Raw genomic sequence first — 23,245 nt, 5'->3', positions numbered from 1 at the left:
TGTGTGCCTTTCCCTGTGTCCTGAATGTCCCTGAGAAAGCTTGATGGCTGCATGCCTTCCCTGCCTTGTCAAAGCAGAGAGACTTGAGGAAAGTACAAACAAAATAAAATTGAAATCAGTTATTTTTCAGACACCCTCACCTGGTGCCAAAGCCCACAGCAGAACGTGCAGGCAGCCAGTGCCAGGCTGCAGCTGCCTTTTCCTTGGTGCCACAAGAAAGTAAACCACAGTTACCTCTGGGCAGTCAGGCCAAGATCTGGAAGATGGACAGTGGCACCATGTGTGGCATTCAATGTAAATTGCTTTGGTTTGTCCCAGGCCTCTCTGAAAAAAGGGAGAATCAAGCAGTGAAAAATCAAAATGAATCCTTCTGGAATGTTGTGTTCCCTAGTTCCAAGATTTGTTTAAAATATATTCAGATTTTTAAAATGCATAATTGTGTCACTTTTCTTATCCAGGTGAGCTTCCTCTAAAGAAGCTTTTTTACAGCAAATAGTTATTTTTTTGTTGCAAAATGCTTGTTTTTCAAGTGAGCCAGTAAGATGACTTGGTAAAGAAACATGACCTTCGTTAGCTGAATTTAGTGAACTGCCTTGAAATTTCCTATGCCTGACTATGACTCTTGTTCTGTCACTTGTGTGGCATTTTAGAGAGGAGTTTCCTTGTGGGGAAGGCAGAGTGACAGCTCCAGGGGCAGCAGGACTGTGCCTGCAGGAGCTGCAGAGCAAACCCAGGACACGCCAGTGCCTCACCTCAAACCTGAGTCCTGTCCTGGAAGGAGGGCAGGAAGGGGTTGCCATTCCCCCAGGTGCTCAGGGTTTCCTTTTCCTAGGGCTGCCAGTGACAGCCAGGGATTTGTGCCACTTGCACTCCCTGGGTTGGAGACCAAGCAGATCTGTGTTTGATAAGAGTACTACACTGTGGTAGCAAAAGCCTCCTGCACTGGGGCAAACTCAGCATGGGGATCCAGAGGGGATAAAATCAGTAATGTTCATCCCATTGCTGCCAGCTGTAGGACTGGGGAGCAATCCATTACCCTCCCTGCTCTTTGGAAGGACAAGGAGGAGGAGGTTGTTGCCAGCCTGGAGGTGCTGCAGAGCATGAGACACTGAAGAACACAGTCCTTGGCTTCCACGAGAGCACAGGAGCTTCTACACCTGGAAGGAAAAGGTAGGTGGGAAAAAGATTTGTATGTTGGACCATGTCTAAACAAATACCAGCATCCCTGTGTGGCAATTTGCTCAAGGACAGTTACTCCAGAGGTGTGCATGGAGCCTGCAATGTCAGGAGCGTTCTAACCCTTCCACCAAGGGCTGGTCATGCAGGTGAATCCTGCCTGTGTTTGGACTGGGGTTCTCTGGCCAGCTCTTCATCACTGCTGCTGTTTTCTCAAGGGCAGAGAATATTTATCAGGGCCTCAACTTCCTTCTAAGGGAGAGAACTAAAATTTTTCCACAAGAGGAAGAAGAAAATCTGCCTAAATTGATCGAAATAAATAGCTGAGGCTTGAAGCAGTGAAGCATGGCTGTTTAAGAGTTGTTATGCTTCTATTTCAACTTCAGCCCTACCCCAACTGGTCTTCAAGTAAACAGGTATCTGCATTGCTCTGATATTTTTTGTTCCATCACTTACAGAGTACATTGTCTCTTAAATTACACACTGTGTGGTTTGGAGGAAATATATCAATCATGTTGAGTGTGTCTTTCCTTTTGTAGCCTGTTACCTGCAAAGGGATGTGGCAGCAAGTTTTGTGTGCAATGACAGGAGTAGAATTACCAAGGTCTTTTAGACTTTAATCACATTAAAGGTGAAAACATTAAATCTGCAAGTAAAAGTAACTTTTTTATCCTTTCTGAGATCAGAATTAAGCATGCCACAGTAGGAATAGCAATTTTTATATTCCAATTCACCATAAAATCTCAGAAATACTAAACAATAACCTGAGGATTTGATGAAAAATCTCTTCTAGGAAGAGCAAAAGGCATCTTTTCTTTCCAGTGAAGATCTGTACACAGGCAGAGAGAACTCATTCCCAGCACACAGAATAACTTCAACAAGTGAGATTGCCTTGCTTTACCTTTACCTTCACCCTCACTACATGTCTGCCTTTAAAAATGTGCAAAGTGAGTCCTTCCGGTTTTGGGGCCATGCTTTCCACATTCAGACCAGCTTTTCTTTGCAAAATACACAGCCTAAAATTGGCCCCATATTCCTGTAGTGCAGGGAAAATAAGTGGCTAAAGAGGAGACTGCAGCTTTCAGTACAGTATTTAGTCCTTAAAAAGCACTTAAAGGAATGAGAAACATTTTGAAGAGAAATTGTAAAGAATTCAGAGCCATATTGCTTGTGAGTGTGTTGAGAACTTTTGCCAAAACACCTGTCCTTTGAGAGCGCTCTTTCTTTGAAAAGGGCAACTGCCTCACTTGAGCTGATTGTATTTGCGAAGGGCAAAGCGAGGTTTTGCCGTACCCTTAATGGACAGAGGCTAGTGGCAAATCTTGCTCTTTCATAAATCTCAGCATTCCTCGTGGTGTCTGCTGTCAGAATCGATTAGGAGGAAGTGCCTGTGCTGCAGAGCCGTGGGAGGCTGCTGTGGCTCCTGCAGGGCCACGGGGAGCCGGGCACAGGCTCCCCCAGCACCGCGCGTGGGGAGGCAGCCCCGGGTCCCTGCAGCGGGGACAGCACAGGCTCCTCGCACAGCCAGCAAGCAGGGAAACATGAGGGATGGCTGGTGGGGGCCAGAGCTGAGTCATCTGTAATATAATCATAAGGAAACACACATTTTTCCTGAGAGAAAATCAATAGAACTTTGCACTTTTCCTTGTAATATTTCCAGTCTGCGCCATCAGCTGCAGCTCGCTCACAGTTATACTGCCATAAATCCACTGCGAGTTAATGGATTTCCACAAAAACGAATGGATTTACAGCAGTGTAACAGAGCTGGTGCTACAGCCTTGCACATGTAAAAACACACAGAACAAAAGTATTTTGATAGCACACAGATGACCTTCAAAGTGCCAAGACCTAGAGAATAAAAACCAAAATTACCCAGTTTGTGGTGTGCTCCTTTTCTGGCAAAGTTCCCGAGGAAAATGGAGCCTGCAGTGCTGAGAACCTCGCTGTGCGTGGCAAGAGAGCCAGACCCACTGAAGCGAAGATGGGTGAATGAGCAGCTTCACGCTGTGATGGAGAGTGCAAAAGAATGTCTGAACATGTCATTTGTCATTTCCTGCATAAAACATTTTGGAGCCTAGTCTCGCTTAGAATTAGTAAGTAAGTAAATAATGTGCTCCCAAACTTGTGTGTCAAAACTAGGTTGGTTAATGTATGAGCTGCCTCCGTTGCATTTGTTACTCCACAGCAAATTTCATGCTTAGCCAGAGGCTGGCAAAGTTCATTTATTCATTATCCCCAAAGTTTGGGCAGTTATTATTCAAACGCCCCTAGTACATCTATTTAATAAGAAGAGAACAGAAAATTGATGGGATCAGAAATGTTAAAGTCTTAATTAATGCTTTTAGCAAAGACTGATTGGAGGGGGGTTGTTGTGAGAATATTAATGCGCAGCAAGCGTGTCTGGCTGGTGTCACTGGGCAGGGGAAGGGCTCTGCCAGCCCTGCCCAGGGAGCTCTGCCCCTGCAGCCCCCTGAGCTCTGCACCTGTGGGACACCCCCTGCATCACCCCCAGGCTCTGAGCCTCCAGGGCAGGGAAAACCAGTGCTTGGGGAGCACTGAAATACCAGAATGTGGGAATTACTGCTGCTTATGGGCTTAAATGGTAAAACATCCACTTGCAGCAGAGTAAAGATGGGGGGTTCTTTCTTTTCTGCTGTTTCTGGGCTTCTGTAGCATTTCTGTGCAGTTCTGCAGATCCTGTGCTGCAATGGGGGCTGCTGGGCACCTGGGGGCTTTGCTGTGGGCACACAGGGACCAGGTTTGGGTTTTGTTCATGCAGGAGCAGCTGCAATTATTCCACAGGAAAATTAACAGGCCTTGTAACAACGGGAACAAGATGAAGGCTTGAAGAATCCCAGCAAGGCAGGCTGTAAGGAACCCCTGCCTCAGCCTGTCCTGCCCCAGCACAGCAGCTGTGTGTGATGGGATGGGGAGGAGGGAGGAAGGGCAGGTGTGGAATCCTCTGAATCCTTCCCCCTCAGGGAAATCCCCAGGGCCTTGCCTTGGAGGAATATACCACAGAGTTTTCCCAGCTAGGCTGAAGAGAGGACCTAGCCCATGGAGCTCTGCAGCACTATTGCCAATCTACATCAGATTGCTTCTCCCACTGGCCAGTGGACACTGCCCATCCCAAATATTCATCCCTCATTGCCCCTACAGGTTACTGCCCTGTGCCCTCAGATCATTGGTCACTGGCACTTAAGTCTGTGCAGACCCCATGGTTTTGTCTTTGTCCCTGATCCCTCTGGCCTGCTTTGGAATAGACCTTTGCTGGAATACATCATACAAAGATCCTTCCTGCCTTTCCTCTGCTGAGCTATCTGTGGTGTGTTTGTGCAGCAATTCTACCACCCTGCCATGCTGCAACAGACAGGATGGGAGGGTGTCACTGAGTTTAGACCAAATTTATAGAAGCCAGCAACCTCTGCTGAGTAGAGATGGCTAATATTATAAATGAAGCCAGTCAGGAAAAATATGTGCTTCAGATCTAGAACAATGACAATCCAAAATTTAGCACTGAATAAGGTGGCTTTTTTTAAGGATCCATGCAACGAGTGGATTGAAATCTCCTATTTCTCCTCTGCTGACTGCCCACCTTCAAATTATAGCAATTATGGACATTGCAAGTAAAACTCAGTTACATTAAGAGCTGAATCAAAGAGGACTGTGATGTGGAGTTAGTTAATGGATTTCCCTATTTGTTGAGTATAGATTTCCTTTCCTGTTATTATTGAACTGGTTCTTAAATCTCATATGAAAAATCATCTGTAGTGTAATGCAAACTAAACTACCAAGATCTTCATAAATAATTCAAAAATGTTTACAGTTCAATTGAAGATCATACTTTCCTAACAGGAAATGTTTGGGATTTACTCTGGGGAAGATGGGAAAGTAGATGTTACTTTTATTTCTATTCCATGACCAGATCTTTCAAAAACTTTCATTCATCTCTGTGTTGGTATTATCCTCGAAATAGGAATTAACAGGATAAGTCTTTGGGAGTATTATACTCCCAAATGATGAAAAAAGCATGAAAAGGCAGATCACCACAGAAAAAGGATGAAAAAACAGATGACCACAGAAATGGGCTCTTGTTTTTTGATTTTCTTGTAATTTTGCTTGGAAATCTGAAGTAATTGATTTATTTCAATAAACTAAAATAGGAATTCTTCATTACTAAATATTTTTCAGGTTTTGAAGTTGCTCTGACAGTCCAGTGAGTATTGGGTTTTAGGGTGATCAACATAGTACCTAGGCATGTTGATATTTAGGCTGGCAGTCAAAGTCAGCAGTTTGGCAAAAATCAGTAGCATATTTCTGATTTCCAAGTGTTGTGTTTTTATAATAGGTTTTAATTTCTTTTTTTCCCAACAGAGTCTGTCTGTATTAACAGTCTACATTAAACACGAGATTTAGCTCTCAATTCCCATGGCAGAGCTTCTTTTTAATGCCTATGCTGTAATTTATTTACTTACAGTTCTGGAGTGCTGCATTTCAGTGCTTCCAGAGTTGTCAGAGTTGATCCAAGTGATGGATACCAGTCAGTGTGTCATTAACCAACTGTGTTTGCAGTTTTACAAACGTGCCACCAGCCCCTCAGGGAGTGTCTGTGCCCTCGGGCTGGCTGTGAGGAAGGTCAGTGCCAGGGCTCTGACACCCTCCTGGCTTTGCCTCATCCTTCCCTCAGGAGAGCAGTGTGGTGGTGGCTGTGACCCAGAGAGGAGCAGCTTGGCCAGATCCCAGCCAAGGATCTGAGAGCTAAATTCCCCCTTGGGAATTAACAAGCAGACAGCCCCGGGCTGGGGGTTTGTTTGTGCTCTGAGAATTGTTTGTTTGTCAGTTCTCTGGAGCCTATGGAGCATCACCAGCATGGTGCTGAGGACTCCTCATTTGTCTTTCTTTTCTGGGTTCCCCTGCAAAGCACTGAAAGCAGGATGGCAGGGGCTGTATTACCAGGCTGCCAGCCATGGCCAGTGCAGCTCAGGAAAGCTCAGGAAAGCTCCTGCCCAGCATCCCAGAGCACAGCGCAGCCTCACACCCTGGTCTGGCAGGACAGGCACTGCTGCTCCCACTGCTCTGAGCAGGCAGGGACAGTGGGAGCACAAGGAAAAGCCACCCGTCCCTTCCTGAAGGGACTCCCAAGTGGCTCAAGATTTAAAAGCCTGTTTTCCCTAGACAGTCATCCTGTGTCTGTGGCAGGAATTTGGATGCTGCTGAAACACCCCCCAGTGCTATCCTGAATTTACAGTGCCCTGGGAAGCCAGCAGTGCCTACCTACACAGTGTGCCTCACTGACTGAGCCAAGCTGTGTGTGAGCTCTGGAGCTGCACTTGCTGGGGAACGTCAATAAACCCTCAGACAAAGGCACAGTGTGCACATCTAAACCCAAGTCAGGCCAAGGGATAACTGTACTGAGGGATGATCTAAGCTGGACATGTCTGTCAGTGATACCTGGTACCCTGAGGGGAATGCAGCACTTGAGAAAGTGCACCAGAGAAGCTAAAGGCAACAAAATCAAATGAGACAGTGAAAATTTACAGTTTGATTAAGGAAACATCAGTTACTTTATAGTCTTTACCAAATACACTCATGTTTGTTATTCATTTATGCTAATTCAGTGCAAGACAGTAAAAGTACAATCATTCAGTGCTACAAATAATGATAATAGTGTAATCCATTTACAGAGTGCCTGGATATAATTTCAACTTTTATAGTACAGTGGTATGAGAGTCTCAAGTTAGTTAAATGCACAGCAAGGTGCTAATTGCAATCCTGGTTAGAATGAACCTCCATTTATGGTTAAGTCACTGATAATGACTTTGCACCCAAGCTAGCCAAGAACCACACAGCCAGACTCCTTATGACATCCTTTAATAATTAATAACCCTGGCATTTCAATCCTCAGAGAAGCAAGCAGGGCCTGACAAGACAGGAAGACCAAAGCTGAGTACCTATTAGTGCTTCAATCCTGGAGGAATCTGTGGGTGTGGTCACCTTGCAGCTCCCCAGCACTAGGCAGAGACAGAAGGTGGGAAGGTGGGCTCTGCCCTCTGCCCTTAGCACAGAGCAGTGAGCAACCACACCAGGCCCCTGTCAGAATGGCAGCTGTAACATGACTTAACGACAAGACTGAATAAAAGGAACTAAATCCAGCTTGCCACAGTGTCAAATGTGAGTGGTTGAACTTTTGCTGTATTTTTTGAGAACATAAACTCCCTTTATGAACCTGAGTTAATTATTTAATGATCAGAGAGGTCTTACACTACTTATGCTAGACTAAAGCACTTCACTAAAGAAAACCATCTCAGAAGCAAATGCGAGGAGCTTTGCTGGGTTCAGAAAGTGTTTGTCAACCTGCTTTGTAAATGTGCATGGAAAAGTCAACCCAGTTTAGGCTCATTACCCCAGGTAATTCAAACCTTGCCTCAACGTTCAGGGCCATGAAAATGCCGTGTGTTCACGTTTCCCTTCGCTCAGTGCTCATCTGTGGCTGCTGGCTTGGGAAAAACATCTGTCCTGTTTGTTGTTTACAGCCAGGAGTGCAACTGCAAAATGGTGAGGGGAGCCTTGGGGACCATTTACCTGCGAAACAATGTCACCTGCTCTGGGGGCTCTGGACCACAAGGCACACCTGAGGCACAGCCTGCACGGGCAGTGTGCTCAGCAAGTGCTGCTGTCATGCTGAAGCCATTCATTTCTATTTTAGCAATGCTTAGCATTCCCAAAACAGCCGGGTGGAGCTCAAGGACACAGGTAAATAAGCAGGAACAGCACGATTTGACACAGCTCGAAGTTTCACTCTGCTCTAAAACAAGCTTTTCCCGGTGGAGAAAAAGGGGGTGTGGTTGTTTTCTTCACGTGCTGAACCAAGAAGCAAAATAAGGTGTTTTCCCACCTAAACCAGGTGATAACGGGTTCTGTCATGCATCCCTAGCTAATTGGGGTGTGATGAAGTGCATAATTCCAAAGCTATCTAGCCTGAGGGCTTAAAGAAAAGCTTAACTGTGCCTGCAAAGCATAGTGGAGATAGCTGGTGTGACAACTGCCTATCAGGAGGCTGCAGGCTTTCCAACCAGCCTGACACCGGGACGCTATCTGATTGTAGCTCCAATTCTGCCCACGGTCCTGCTGCTGGCTTCAGCAGTTACTCGATGGCCAATAAGGCATTAAAGAGTCACAATGTACAGCTTATTTCAGGAGGAAATATTTTAACACACAGGTGACTGTCCTGCATGCATTAAGAAAACCAGGACACAGCATACCAAATTAAGTTCAGCTACAGATAATTGTAACAGAGCGATGCTGACCCCAACTACTGAATGGTGAGACCTGGCTTTTGCTGCACAGGTGAGATTAGGTTTTCTGGTTTGCTTTCCTCCCTGTCTCCTTGCATATATAAATCACAAATATAGTGTATATTCACAGAAATATAGCATATATTTACTATTCAGATGTTTGAGATAAAACCCCAATATCTTAGAGAGAGAAGTGTCCTTCAAGCTCTGCAGCACAAACTATGGTCTCACAGAAATACAAACTGCAAGAGGAAAGTAGCCCCTGCTGTGCAACTCTTTCAGTTTGTTAGATTGCAATATATTTTCTTATTTTTCATGTGTCTGGTTTGTGTGACCCTGCCAGTATGCAAAAATGGTTGTTGACAGTTTCTTTGTTTTGGTTTTATTATAATGTAATTTATGGGATGCTGAAAGTCTGCAAGTACTTGTACTTGACTGACATTTCTCTGAGAGTCAAAAGATTGCTCTGTATACTTGACTGAGATTAAAATGAGTAGACTGCATATAGCTGTATCCTGCTTTGAAAGTGCAGGATTGGAAGGCTTCCATTAAATTGTTATTTTCAGTTATTATTAGCTCCTAAATCAGTTAATATAACTCCCTTCCCATAATGAATGCACAGCACTGTAAGCCTAAATGCCATATTTTCTATTGATCTATTTCCACAACCTGTTTAGTGAAATAATTAAAATGATTTACAAGGCTGACCCAATATCTTAGTGGTTGAGTAAATCACGCTGCCGTGTGGGAGGCTCAGCTGGGTTGGAAGCACAGCTCGGGGCAGCAGCAGGACCTGGAGCTTTGCACCACACCTGGAGAGCACCAGGCTCCAGAAACGCCCCCTCCACACTCAGGGAGAACAGCTCCAGCTGCTGTGCTCACTCATCACCTCTGGCCAAAGATGGGGAATGCCTTGGTGCTTCCCAGCCAGAGCAGAATCTGAGTTGCAGGGAATGTATCTGCACTGAAAACTGGAACATCCCAGTGTCCTACCCCCAGAACTGACTCTGTATATCTGTGTGAGCACCAAAAACATCTCAGCTGTGGAGTCTGGTATTTTTACATGCATGACAATGAGGAAAATTATTATTTCTACCTTCTTTTTTTTTTTTTTAATTTGTTTCAATTCATAAGAAGAGGACAACACACAATACACAACATCTGTGTTTAAATGCCAGAGTTATGGAAGGGCTCAGTAGGATTGAGTAATGTCAACACAAAGACACATCAAAGCATGTCCCACAGTCCCTTAAAATCCCTGTAAGTCAGTCCTCAGGGAATAGGGAGGGTTTCATTAAGATGATCTCCCTGGCACAGGAGCCCCTCCTGTAATGACATGAGCTCTCCTGACTCCTCCATGTCTCCCACAGCTCACCCAGGCAAACACCCAGGGCTGATGCTGGTAGGACTGCCAGGATATTCCTGGGTTTGTTCCCAGCTCACCTCCCAGTGTTATGGAAACGCTGAGAGCCCTTGGAGCAGGGGCAGAAGGACACTACAGCAGTGCCTGAGAGGAGACCCAGCAGCCAGACTGTGCAGCAAGGGTGGCAAGAGCCAACCAGAAGTACCATTATCAAAAGTGGGTAACAGCTCTCCTTCTCATGAAGAGTGTGGATTTTGACAGCTGCAGTCTGGAACAAAAGGGATTGAGGTGATATCAGGGCAATGGCTGTTAAGCAAGGAGTGTGCAGCCAGGGCCAGCCCTCGTGGGGCCCTCAGGGTCCTGCCCTGGCCAGCCATGTAGGGAGGACATCCCTTAGAGGACACGTGTGTGGGCAGGAAGGACACAGACCCCCATTCTGGAGAGACAGAGCCCACAACCCTGAAATCAGCATTTGAGACACCACTTATAATGCCTCTATTTGCAATCCCTGAGCAAGCCTCCACCTTGCTTTCAGCATTTAGTACATTTTTTTAGTTCTATTATTTTGCATAATTACACAGAGAAAAGAAAAAATATCCAATAAAAAAAACCCTTTAAAATTTGAAGACAGTTGTTGGATGCACTTTGCAGCAGATGTCATTATCTTCCTTCCCTGACCCTGACCCACAACCATTTCTATTTTTCTTTACATAATACTGTAATTTTACAATATGTATTCAGCTGGAACTATTATTTTTGTTAAATAAACTTTACCCTTGTTCTGGCTGCTCCAGGCTCTGAAAAGAAACACTTCTTCCTTGTGACTGTTCCAAAATGTAGGTCTGAAATTCAAAAAAAAAGAAGTGTTGGTAAATGGGCTGTAATCACACTGAAGGGCAAGTATTCCTCCTCTAAGGCAGAAGAAAATAAAGGAAAATCTGCTTTGCTTCTGATGCCTCAATGCTGAAAATTTCACAGATCAGAGTGCTTTTTTTAGAAAGAAGCCTGCTGTGCTGCAGTGTGTGTTTCAGCACTGAGATACCCATAGTCAAGCCCTTAATGCCACACTTGGATGTGTAAATCAGGGCCTCATTTCGTGTCCCCAGCAGCACCTGGTGCTGCTCTGGCAGACACCAGCACAGGCACAGCTCCAGACTCACCAGGGGCTTGAGATGCACTGGGAGCAGCGTGTCTGTCCTCAGCTGTGCACTGGGAGCTGTGTGTCTGTCCTCAGCTGTGCACCTGGAGCTGCAGGGGTGCTACATGAGAGCTCAGTGCCTGTGACAGAAGTGATGCAAGGTTCAAAAATGACCTCAGAGAGGGGCAGTAACACACAAACACCCAGCTCCTGAGGGCACAGCAGGGTCACAGCCCCCTCACTGCCCTCCACTGCAGGAGAACATCTCTCCCCTGCTTCAGTGTCTGCCTGGCCTCAGCTTTCTCCAGAACAGGACAACCACGAACCAGAAGGAGCTGGGCAGCTCTGTGGACAGGGTGTGCCACACAGCTAAAGCTGATGGGGTCCTGAGCAGTGACTTGCTCCCTGCCCCAAGCCTGCATGGCACACACAGCTCTGTGGTGACCACCAGCTCTGCTGAAGATTACCAGCTCTTGGTGATTACCAGCTCTCTCAGTGATCAGCAGTGTGCTTTTACATACAAATCTGTCCTTTCCTGCAGCTCCTCTGTACATTTGCCAGAGCATCCATCCTTGAGCTTCCTGTAGTCCCAAATAACGTCTGTTCTTCCTGTAGTGGGATCCACCCCTGAAGCACTCCTCATTTCACACTCTCGTAACTCAGAAATCCTTTAAACCACAGCAACACAGAGTGACTCGAGCTACCTGCTAACTAGGGCTCTGTACTTACTGAGCTGTGGCAAAGCCAAGGAGCCCCTGGCAGCTGTCTGCAAGAGTGCTTTGGGTCAGGTATAAGCCTGTGATTAGTTAACTCTGTTTAGAGTTAAAATTAAACATTTTTTCTCTCCCATTTTCACACACTCTTCTGTTTTTAACAAATGTAAGGTGCTTAATAATCTCTACCATTGACAGGATGAAAGCTCTCCCCCTCCCATCCTTGCCATTTCATCCCACTGCAAAAGGTATAAATTAATCCCATGCTAAAATTAACATATATTGCTGAGGCAAATGAATTGGCATCTCCATGTGTATCTATTAGCTTCCAGCATTTCCTGAGAGGGCTTTCATTTAATTACCAGCCTGACAGCCTAACTCACTCCCGAACTGCAGCCACATCTATTACTTTTATCTCCTTGGACACCTGCCTCTCTCTGTGGTTTATCAGATTTCTGCTGAAGAGAGGGACAGAATGTTTTCTATTGCACCAGGTTATTGTTTCTTTAAAAGGCACTTACTAGAGCACTGACCTCAAACAGGGGGTTGTTTGGTTAGCTTTGGATGGGCTTTTTTCTTTTTCAATTATCAAAGGACTGCTGCAGTGTTAACCCCCTCACTGCCCCACCACACTCCAGACTGAAGAAATGGGATTACAGGCAGGGAGCTGAAAGCCTCATCACCAGCTCTGTGCAAGGAGCTGACCACTGCTCATAAGGACCCTGCCTGCAGTGGGAGTCCAAGCTGTGACTGCTTTTCACACTCCCATGGATGAAAACTTCAAAAGTCCTGAGCACAGCTCAGTGCACTCCACTGCAGTCCAGTGAGGGGGATTTAGCTGAATTTCCCTTGATGGTTTGGGACACATGTTATATAGTCACTGATGCCTCTATAATTGGCTGATAAAAGACCAATGTAGATCACCAGGAACATTGTAAAAGTAATGCTGCCTCCATGCATTACCAACATGGTCCCAGCAGCGTTATGGGTTAGCAGCACCGTGTGTGAGTATGCACCACTCCATATCAGCTGGGAATCACAGCTCTCCCCTCAGACTGCCTCATGAACTGCTAGTTCAGGTGCTGCCTGTGCCAACAGGGCTCATTCAGCCCAGTTTCAACAGACAAATAGCTCCCACTTGTTTTCCTCTGGGTCCCCTGGGCAGGACTCTCATGAGCTGGCATGCTGTGACCGACGTGTTCAAACCAGCGGGACCTGAAGTGAGTGCTGCAGAGGAGCCCTTCCAGAGTGTATTCAGCAGCTGCATCCCTCGGAGGGGCACAAGCAGACTTGCTGTGTTAAAAGGAATGGCTCACTCCTGACAGTCTCAGCACGCTGCTTCCAAAGAGTCTGGCAGGAACAGGGCTTTGCTGAGAGTGATGCTTTTGAGAAGGATGCCTCATTATAGAGGAAAAATGAGACATTCGTGTCTGTTCAGTTAATGAACCTTCTCAGCCTCCCTGGGGTTTCTCAGCAGCTGTAACTCCAGGCACAGGGGCTGTTTGGCAGGGAGCAGGGCAGGAGGAGGCCGTGCTGTGGACGCTGCCCAGCGTGGCTGGAGCCTCCTGCTCCCCTGTGGGTCACAGTGTCACAGGCAGTGCCCGTGGCCCCAGCACATCCCCCTGGGCTGCAGGGTGCCCTCCCCTGCCTCTGGCCCGAGCACCTGCTGGCAAACACAGCACAAGATGCTTCAGGGAAACACAAATTATTTTCACCTTTTATTTTCAACACACCTGTATTATTTTCAAATTGTAATTAATTATGTTAATTTTATGTAGTTTAACCAAAACCAAATGAAATGCATTAAACTAGTCAAACTGCTGTAACTCCAATTACTATTATTACTTTCTAATTTACTATTGTTAATACTCATTTCTGCATCATGCCTCCCTATCACACATGACCCAATGTTAATTAAGTTTTAAAATAGAATATTCAACAAGTTCTAAATGAGACTCAAAGCATAACAAAAGTAATGACTGTGAGACACTGTCATGGAATAATACATGAATGCTGAATGCTGGTGTTAAGTAGTAAATACAAGCTGCTCAGGAGCAGAAGTGGTGCCTGTCATGCTGATGTGTGTTTGGATCATACATGATCCCAGCACTCAGGGAATGCAAATGTCAGCTGCCAAAGCCTCAGCTTTCCTGACTGCTCGTTACTGTTTTGGGAAGCAAGTGTAGCTATTTTAGCACTGCTCTGTGTGCCAAGTCTGGATTCTTGTAGTTTGCAGTAGTTATCTCCAGGTATTCTAGGGTTGCCCATATTTTAAATATTTTAAGACGGACATGGCTTCTTATTTTGATATAAGAATGTATTGGTGTTTAAAAAGTGGCCACCTTAATTTGGTGAAATTGAATTCACCACCTTAAGTGGTGAAATTGAATTCCTTCACAATCCTCTTTTCACTGACACTGTGATACAGAAAAGCCTGGTATGTGGAGGAACTGGAGTTCTATATGCTAAACCAAGCTGCAAACAGGCAAATTTCTCCCATAAGAGGACACAATTTGTAAACTTTTACAATTTATTTTTTACTGTAAGACAGTGAGCTGAATTCCAACAGCTCTGTACAGTCCTGGGCTGCCCTCTAGTGTGAGCAGCTGTGGAGACAGGGCACAAACCTGCCTTGTTTTACTTTGACTTTTGAAAACCCAGCTATTAAATCATTGGGATTTTCTGAAAACATTTTTGGATTATTATTTGCTTCTGATGTCTCTGCCACTGAGATCTATTTGGACTGTGCTTCCCAGCGCTTTCTTGTTTCTGTCAGGCACAGACAAGCCAGCCTTTTGTTTGTGCCCTGGAGCAGCAGCTGCAGTTTGAGATGAGAAGGAGCCAGGACTGCAAGGAAATAATGACCCTTCAGCTGGGAAGGACAGATTGTCAGCTTGGGGCGGGGGCAGAACACGATGACAAGCCTTGAGTTAAGGGCGAGCTGATAAAGCAGAAAAATTAATGGAAAACTGTATGGAAAAGACACATTTGAGGGATGCATGGTACTTCAGAAGATGCTGCTCATCAGTCAAACACAGCAATCTAAAATCAGTCAACCAAGCCCTTAATGCAAGAGTCTGGGCTCACACACACAAATATTGCAAACCTTCCTCTGGCATACCTCCACTGACAGGAGATGAAGATTCAGGTTACCCATGTCAGTCACTCCATGTTCCCACCGGGCTGGATGGCAGATTTCATCCGACCCTTTCCTAGACAGGTTTTTCCAGGGAACACCGAGTACTGACCCCCTGGAAAGGTCCTGGCTGCACAGCCAGGGCTGGGAGAGAACAGCTGTGTTGGGTATGGTCAGCCACTGGCCCTAAAACTGCTCCCCCAGGCCCAAGGAGATGTCAGAGCAGGATGCCAAGGCTGGGTGCAGGCAGGAGCTGTGGGATGGTGGCAGGGCTGACACGGACTGGATGGATGCTGCTTCAGCACAGCCATGGGAAGGGGGTGGGAATTGTATTATCTGGATAGAGGAAATCAGATCAGAGGGCTTTAAATGGAAATTATTTTCACCAGTACAGATGTCCCCAGGGACCAAATTCAGCTGCTAATACAATTTGGCCAAGAGGAATAAACTATATTGATCTTGAGAGCTCAAATGCTTGCTGAGACAGTCCTTCTAGAGAATTACAGTATTTATTTCCTGCATCACTGTCAGCAAAAGTATAACAGTGATTACAGCCCAGTGACTTTTTGCACACACCAGTTAACTTCACGCTTATCTCTTGCTTCAGTTCATAATTACTCTTTTTTTTTAATCCCTGATCTGCTATTCTTGTGTCACACAAACATCTTTAATTACACTGTCTTTGGTCGCTTCACATCTCAAGTTTTAGCTTTCTGTGACTGTCACAATAAAGCTCATTGTGCAATTGCTCCACAGCCACCCAGCTCTCCCAGGACACTGCTGCTCCCCAGGCTGGCCTGCACACGGTCCTTGCCCATCCCTGCAGTTCAGCAGCCCCAAGAGATACAGCAATATCCTCCCCTAGGGCACAGCTAGACTGTGTCCATGAAAGGGGTTTGCATAGCTGTCAGTGAGGTGTTACTATCTCTGGAGAGCAATAAATAAAGCCATATAGATTTAATTGCATAAGAAACACCAATGTGGGCACCTTTAACAGGGTATTAATAATATATATCATGGAACTTTATCACTACAAACCTATTCCAAGGGGATGTACTTGAAGTAAGAAGTTTCAAAATTCTAAGACACTAAGACAGGGTGCTGCACATCCCAAAATATGCATTATAGTTATTTGCTGGCATATTTCCACATCGCTTTACATTCACATCTTACCTCATTTCTCTGAGCCTTCTTTTTCTTATCTACACACTGTCTTTGCCTATTCTGCGGTTTCTCAGTGTCTTCACCTATTCTTTTTCATGTTTATTTGATGTGAGTCTCGACTCCTGATGCAGAGCCTTCTTGCTGGGACACACACTAATGCTCAGCTCACTCCCTCAGACATTATATCTGAAGATAAATTGGGAAATGAAGATGTAGAGCTGTTGGAAGAGGCTGGTTTCCCCAGGCACCAGTTTAGCCTGGATCATTGGATTTACAACACCAGCACCGCCAACACTGATTTGACTATTAATCCCTGAAGTGCCCTAAGAATTGCAGCATAAATCCAGTGAAGGAGCACTCATATGGCCCTAAAGACCCATAGCGCTTATCCTGGTACTCCATTCATGAAAATTGATCTTCTCATAGTAGCAATGACAACTCAAGGAGTCCATGCTTTGTAAAACCAAGAGATCCACTTGCTCTGGTAAGATATTTAGCTGCCAGGAGGTCTGTGATACAAACCAGCTGCTGTTCATGCTTAATACTCTGCAAACACCAGCCCTTTCTCCTTTACACACAACCAGAGAGATCTACTATTTCATTCCCTTTTGGGTATCACTTTAGTACCTTTGTGCCCCACAGCAGCATCCACAAAATCATCATGTTTCCTATACCCTGCCCCTGTAACTCCCTCCCCAAATATCCTTTACCAAGCAGTGCTTCATTATCTGCTAAGCAAATATTGCTATGTGACAAGAATAAATATTTTCTGTATTTGGAGAAAAATCATGCCTGAGCAGAGAACTGCAGGAGTTGGGACTGGGCTGGCAGGAAAAGGAATTTGCCACGCTGGTTTCAAGACACTTCTGTTTTGTGAGAGCAGGACTTTGTCCTGTCCCAGAAGGAAAGAGGCCCTGATGTGTCAGAGCATGCAAATCTCGCAGCGAGTGGCATCTTCCTATGTCCTGACCTTGATTGCTAGAAACAGGAGGGCTGATTTTAACCCAAGGTCTCATGTTGCTGGGTGCGCAGCTCCAGGACAGACTGACACACTGCTAGCTATGGAGAGAGAGCCGGGCACTCCCTGCAGCGGCAGCCAGGACTGTGCCTGGAGAGGGAGACGGGATGGGACCAGGAAAGAACTTCTCTCATAGCAGGAGAGGTGGGAATGGAGGAACTTTGGTAGGGGCAGAGAGGACCCGTGCCTGCCATGGCTCTGGAGCCTGGGCAGTGGCTGGCTCCAGCACCACACCGGTAAACCTCTGGGATGAGGCAGATCTCCAGAGCAAATGATGTAACAGAAGCGGGAGGTGAGGAGACTGCAGGATGGAAATGTGGAAATTTGTGGAAATGTGTATCCCAGCATCGGTGGTGGGAGTAACTGCAGATGAAGGAGAAGTGAGGACTGGGCTAGGCTGCCATGACGAGTGTCAGACCCTGCTGTTCCTGCGGGAAGGACACGGCCATGTCAGTGCTCCAACACCAGAGCCGGGCACTCTGCGTGTCCGTGACCACATGCTGGATGACCACACAAAATGAGGTGGCCCGCGTAACAGAAGGTATGATTGACATGGCTTTTCAAAAAAACTCTCCCATGATAGTAAATGAAATATCTGTTGCTCAGTGTCCCCCGATTAAGAGAATTTATTAGTACAAGAGTAGTAAATAGCAGCAAACAGCCAATTAAACAGCAGCTCCCCTCACAGCAGCCCGCCAGCTCCCGCGGGCGGCAGCGCCGCCTTGTGGCCGGGTCGGGAGCACCGCTGTGCGCATGCGCACCTGACTCGTCATCGGGCTGCGCCGGCTGCGCCGCGACACCATGGAGGGTGAGGGGACCGGGGACAGAGGGGAGACCGAGGGACGGGGGAGAGGGATGAGCGGTGGAGGGCGAGGGATGGAGGTGAGGGATGAGAGGGGAGCTGTGGAGGGCGAGGGATGGAGGTGAGGGATGAGAGGGGAGCTGTGGAGGCCGAGGGATGGAGGTGAGGGATGAGAGGGGAGCTGTGGAGGGCGAGGGATGGAGGTGAGGGATGAGAGGGGAGCTGTGGAGGGCGAGGGATGGAGGTGAGGGATGAGAGGGGAGCTGTGGAGGGCGAGGGATGGAGGGTGAGGTAATAGAGAGTGTGCGGTGGAGGGCGAGGGATGGGGGGCGGGCGGTGCAAGGTGAGGGATGGGGGGCGGGCGCCGGTGGGCGATGCAGGATGAGGGATGGGGGGCGGGCGGTGCAGGGTGAGGGATGCGGGGCGGGCGCCGGTGGGCGATGCAGGATGAGGGATGGGGGGCGGGCGGTGCAGGGTGAGGGATGCGGGGCGGGCGCCGGTGGGCGATGCAGGATGAGGGATGGGGGGCGGGCGGTGCAGGGTGAGGGATGCGGGGCGGGCGCCGGTGGGCGATGCAGGATGAGGGGTGCGGGGCCGGGTGAGCGCCCGCCCCGGCCGACCCCCGCGCCGCCGCGCCTTGCAGGGCAGCTGTACCGTCGGCTGGCGCCCGAGGAGAGCGGGGAGCTGCGCCTGCAGGTACCGAGCACGCCGTGCCGGGTTTACCTGGCCGTTCCCACTCCTGCACGGCCTCTTAAACCTATTAGGCACCGACGGGCCGGGGGTGGGTTGGGTCCCCGGGTTCCCCTGTATATCCTGCTCGGAACTCACCATTTCAAACGAAATGCAAAACAAGAGTTTTCCTCCAAAACACGGGTCCGACAGCGGGCCGGGGTGTTCCCGCGCTCGGCACTGCCCGCAGGACCTTCGGCGTGGGGACATCTCCCTCCACTGGCACTGACGGGAAGATCTCCCATTCACACAGAGATTTTGCCGACTTGATGAAACCACCGGTCAGCAGCAAGTTCTATCTTAATTAACACATACTATTTTAGAGCATCCTTTACGTGTCTTTAGCCCCAGGACTCAGAAAAAGCCAAGACCTTTGTGCATGCCTTCCTGAAGCGCAGCATGCCCAAAATGAAAGATGAGGCTATCCAGGACATGCTGACTCGGAAAGCTGTCGTTCTGGAGCATTACCACAAAAAACAGACCAAGCAGAAGAGGAAGAAGACAAAAGGTTTTACTGCCAAGCAGAGGCGAGAGCTGCGTCTGTTTGAAATTGAACCTGAGCAGCAAAGGTAAGGCTTTAAATGTCTTCTTTGTGTAGTAAAGAGGAACTACATCAAAAGTGTAAAAGCAGCAGCATGTTGACGTGGATAGAAATCCTCCAGTGTGTAAAGTCAGTCTGAAACACTATTTGTGGCACTTCAGCATGAGAAGAGTTCTCTTGTGTGCATAGGTGAAAGATTCATTTTTCTTGAGCTCATTTTGTGTACCTAGATATGACAAGAAATCAAACCCAGACACAATCCCCTCTGGTTTCAGTTTGTAAAGTTGGACTGTGACCAGAAAGTCAAAACTCTGCATAAGGTTCCTTGAATTTATCATGCTGAATGAAGGCCCTGCTTTGCTAACAGAGTAAGCAGGGAGATAAAGGAGTGGGAAAAAAAGGAGAAATCTCTTCAGTCTTAGCCTGATACTCTAAAACACATCTCTGTTTTGGGTTGGAAGAGAAGAGCATGCTTTGTGCTTGTTTTATAAAGTAAACCAGCTGTTTGGAGTGGGTCACCTTGCAGGGTAACTTAAGCTTGTGTAACTTAAAAATGTTAGACTTAACTCTGTGGAAATACAGACTACTTCAGCAATCAACCAATGGACGTTTTTGTAACTAGATTTTGTATAATATTTTATCTTTTATTTTACTGCAGATATGCCATCTTTCTCCCACTCCACGAGCTCTGGAAGCAGTACATCAGAGACCTGTGCCATGGACTCAAACCTGATGCGTATGTGGGCATATTTTAAATTTAGTCTGGGTTTTATGCAGTAAAACTTCTAGTTTTATTGAGTTACTGCTTGAAACACTGTGGCTAACTGATAAGCATATTCGTACTACTTCATAGGATCACAGAATTATCATTATTATAATAGTCATGGTCACATTTTGTAAATCTGACAGTTCATTTGATTCTTTTCCCTCCTTTTTGATCCTGTTCTCTTCTTCAAGGCAACCCCATATGATTCAGGGCAAGCTGCTTAAGGCTGATCTCCATGGAGCCATTGTTACAGGTATTTTGTTTGCTTGCTTGTAGAACATTATCTGAAATTCAGGAGATGATGCTGTGCTTATTTTTAAATTCTTTTCAGCGTCATTAACTGTAGAATGACATAGTTGAGATTGTATTTCTCTCCTTAAAAATTCTAATTACTTCACAACTACTCTTCAAAATCATGTTGTTAGTTGCAAAGGTTAACTGTACATTCTACGAGTGATTACTGTAACTACATTATTTCAGAATATTATTTCAGAATATAATTAAATGTTTATGTTTGAAAATGTTTAAAATCACCAGGCAACAGGGGAAGAGCAAGTAAAGGGCGCCTGAAATTTTCTAATACCTACTTCTGTTCTTTCAGTTACAAAATCAAAGTGCCCCTCTTACGTTGGGATAACAGGAATCATTCTACAGGAATTTAAACACATCTTCAAAATTATCACTAAAGAGGACAAATTAAAAGGTATACAAGGCATTCTTTTTCAGTTCTTCAGCCCAATATCTTACCCAAAACACATCTCATTAGACATGAGCAGGTTTTAAAAAGTGTAACACTGAACTGTATGCTCCTGCACAAGGACTAACTTTGGTAATTCGTGGAGGCTTGGGCTATTTTTTATCTCTTGAGAAAGTATAAAAACCTTGAAATGTGCCAAGGCTCAAATCTCCAGGTGAATAACATCCCCTGGTATGTCAGGGTATTTCTATAACAGGGACTTACATTAGCACACTTGGTTCAGTTTGTGTCCTTTTGCATTTCAGTTGTTCCCAAACTTAACAACGTGTTTAGCCTGGAGCTTGATGGGTTCATTTCCTACATCTACGGCAGCAAGTTTCTGCTCAGAGCAAGTGAGAGATCTGCAAAAAAATTCAAGTTGAAAGGAACTATTGACCTGTGATTTCATGGAAACTGAGGAGCATTCACAGAAACATCTGTGAAACTGTTTTCCTGCAGCTCAAAGAGCAGGGTTTCTGGCAGATGGAAGAAGCAACAGCCATGTAAAATATTTATAAAGCATTTCTTACTGAAAAATGAGCAGTATCTGCTGTCTTTAAGCAGTCTCACCGACTGTTGAAACTGGTTGTGTCTGTTTATTTGTATATAATACTCTTTCTTGAATTAAAGCTATATGATTAATATTAATTACCTGACTTCTGTTTCAGTTTATAAGTGTAAATTTGTACAGTGAAAATTATATTTTTTAACTCTGTAATAAACGTTTTTGTTGCCTTCTGTATAAACTGGGCTTTAGTTGCCTGTTACATGCTTGCAGTGAGCCTGCAGGTGCTGACACTGCTCTTTATAATCATTGTTCCTGGGCCAACATCAGCATCTTGTTTCAGCGGCAGGTTTTACCTTGAGTATCTCCCTGGCTGGGGTTGATACTGTTACAGGTACCAGGTGTGTCCAGTGTTCATGTATATGTGTAATAATGTGTAATCATGCAGCCCTGCAGTGCTCAATGACAGCCTGCAGCTTTCAGGGTAAGTCAGGTACCAATAAACACTCATTGTCATGGCACAGTGCAGGAACAGCACAGCCCATATCAGGGAAGCACTTGAAGCTAGGAATTCACAGGTGGAAGTGACCCCCATTCAATCTTGTATTTCAATTACCCACAGAATTTCTTTATGAATATTTAACCTCTGTCCAGAGAGCTATTGAGCTTTGTCTGTTCTCAGCCCCTTTTCTATTTTTTACTGTACACTTCATTTTTGATTGCCCAGATTACAATCCCTCATTGCCTGGGCAGGTTTGATGTGTTTGGGAGGTGGAAGTGACCCCTGAATTTAGATTGCTTAACATTTTTCTGTTATAAAAGTGCTTCTATGGTGGCTTTAGGTGTAATTTTCTGGAGCTTTTCATCAATTTCACTATCAAATGAAAGACTTGAACCTAGGAAATTTTTCCCTGTCACCATTCAAGCATTTGTAGCCAACCAGGGTAATTTCTTTAAAGGGAGCACAGCTGTTCCTGACAGAATCACAGCCCAAAGCTGAGTAACTGGACTGGAGGGCAGTCAGAGCTTTCACCTGCACTGGGGGCACACAAGGCAGGAGAGAGCCAGAGCTCATCACCACCTCCAACCCCAGTGCTACACAACACTCACCTGGCCCCCAAAGCTCCCCGTTCCTTCCCAGACCTGTTGCTGGGAGAGGTCACAGGAGAGCTGCACCTCCCTGGCACCTCAGACACAAAGCACCTTCCCCATCCCTGAATGGGTAAACTCACAGTGTGGGCAATTCTGGGGTTCAAGAACAGATCCTTTGGAATCAGGAAATGGAAGCAGTTGGTCTAGAAATCAAAAATCTTTGTTGCAATTCAAGTATTGCCCTTGAGATGGGGAAAAGAGTGTTCTGGCCAGGAACAGATATTTTACATGGGGAAATAGTAATTTCACACCCACGAGAACTTTTGTCTGTGAAGTAAGAACAGTATGTGTTAAAGTTGTTAGACTAAAGTTATTATTCTACCTTCCACCCATTACTCCTCTCAACATTCTAAAATTAAAACTCTCAGTTTCCTGTAAGAGGCCAGAAGTAAAAAACAAACAAAGCTGGAGAAGCCATAAATCATAGCAGAAACTTTCCTTTCACGACAATGACCTAGTTTTAATTTTGCTCATAGCCTTCAGTGTAACATCTAATTAAGACATCTGTTAAATGCCTATAATATTAAATTAATAGGGGGAAGCTAAGAGAACTTTATTGGCATAGTCCAGTTAATTAACATTAATGGCCTTTAATGGAGGGCTGAAAGAGACATTAATGGGGATGCCACACAAATTGGAATTAGGCACAATCATGTCTCATTGTGCTGTGAAGGACAGAACATGTTCTACCATATGGACACATAGATGAACACAATACAACTTCCCATAGCTACTGGCACTTGCATTTTTTAAGCTATTTCAGCAAGCACAAAAACAAACACTGCCTGGCAGTGCCTTGGTAAGAGCAAGGCTTTCAATATTTACAGTGAAGAGTGCCCAGGAGATGTCAAAGGGCTCCCCAGAGTAATGCCAGGCCAGTGGCACAGAGAGGTGACAAATGCAGAATAACAAGAGCTGAACAGCCCAGGCATACAGGATCCTTTCCTGCAGCTGGTAACTCAGCTGAGAGGCCTTTTTGCAAAGCCTCCAGGTGCTCCAAACATCCATGAC

The 23,245-nt window shown here is 46.0% G+C and overlaps 1 protein-coding gene across 1 annotated transcript; it reads left to right on the top strand.

Annotated features, from left to right (window-relative positions):
* The first annotated feature begins 17,748 nt into the window (after positions 1 to 17,748).
* POP4 (POP4 homolog, ribonuclease P/MRP subunit) lies at positions 17,749 to 21,225 on the top strand. The gene is made up of 7 exons (XM_066557401.1): positions 17,749 to 17,811; positions 18,449 to 18,501; positions 18,880 to 19,103; positions 19,734 to 19,811; positions 20,033 to 20,094; positions 20,443 to 20,544; positions 20,844 to 21,225. The coding sequence occupies exons 1-7, from the start codon at positions 17,805 to 17,807 to the stop codon at positions 20,978 to 20,980; spliced, it is 663 nt and encodes a 220-aa protein (XP_066413498.1). The 5' UTR covers positions 17,749 to 17,804; the 3' UTR covers positions 20,981 to 21,225.
* The last annotated feature ends 2,020 nt before the right edge of the window (positions 21,226 to 23,245 follow it).

The sequence above is a fragment of the Molothrus aeneus genome, chromosome 11 (assembly GCF_037042795.1).
Source record: "Molothrus aeneus isolate 106 chromosome 11, BPBGC_Maene_1.0, whole genome shotgun sequence".
NCBI lineage: Eukaryota > Metazoa > Chordata > Aves > Passeriformes > Icteridae > Molothrus > Molothrus aeneus.
The sequence above is the reverse complement of the archived record's forward strand: the minus strand, read 5'-3'. Positions and strand labels throughout refer to the sequence as shown.

Bases quoted from the DNA above. Each gene is read 5' to 3' on its own strand.
- POP4 (XM_066557401.1), top strand. The intron at 18,502-18,879 runs GTACCGAGCACG...ACGTGTCTTTAG, and splicing joins GCGGGGAGCTGCGCCTGCAG to CCCCAGGACTCAGAAAAAGC. The intron at 19,812-20,032 runs GTATGTGGGCAT...CTCTTCTTCAAG, and splicing joins CATGGACTCAAACCTGATGC to GCAACCCCATATGATTCAGG.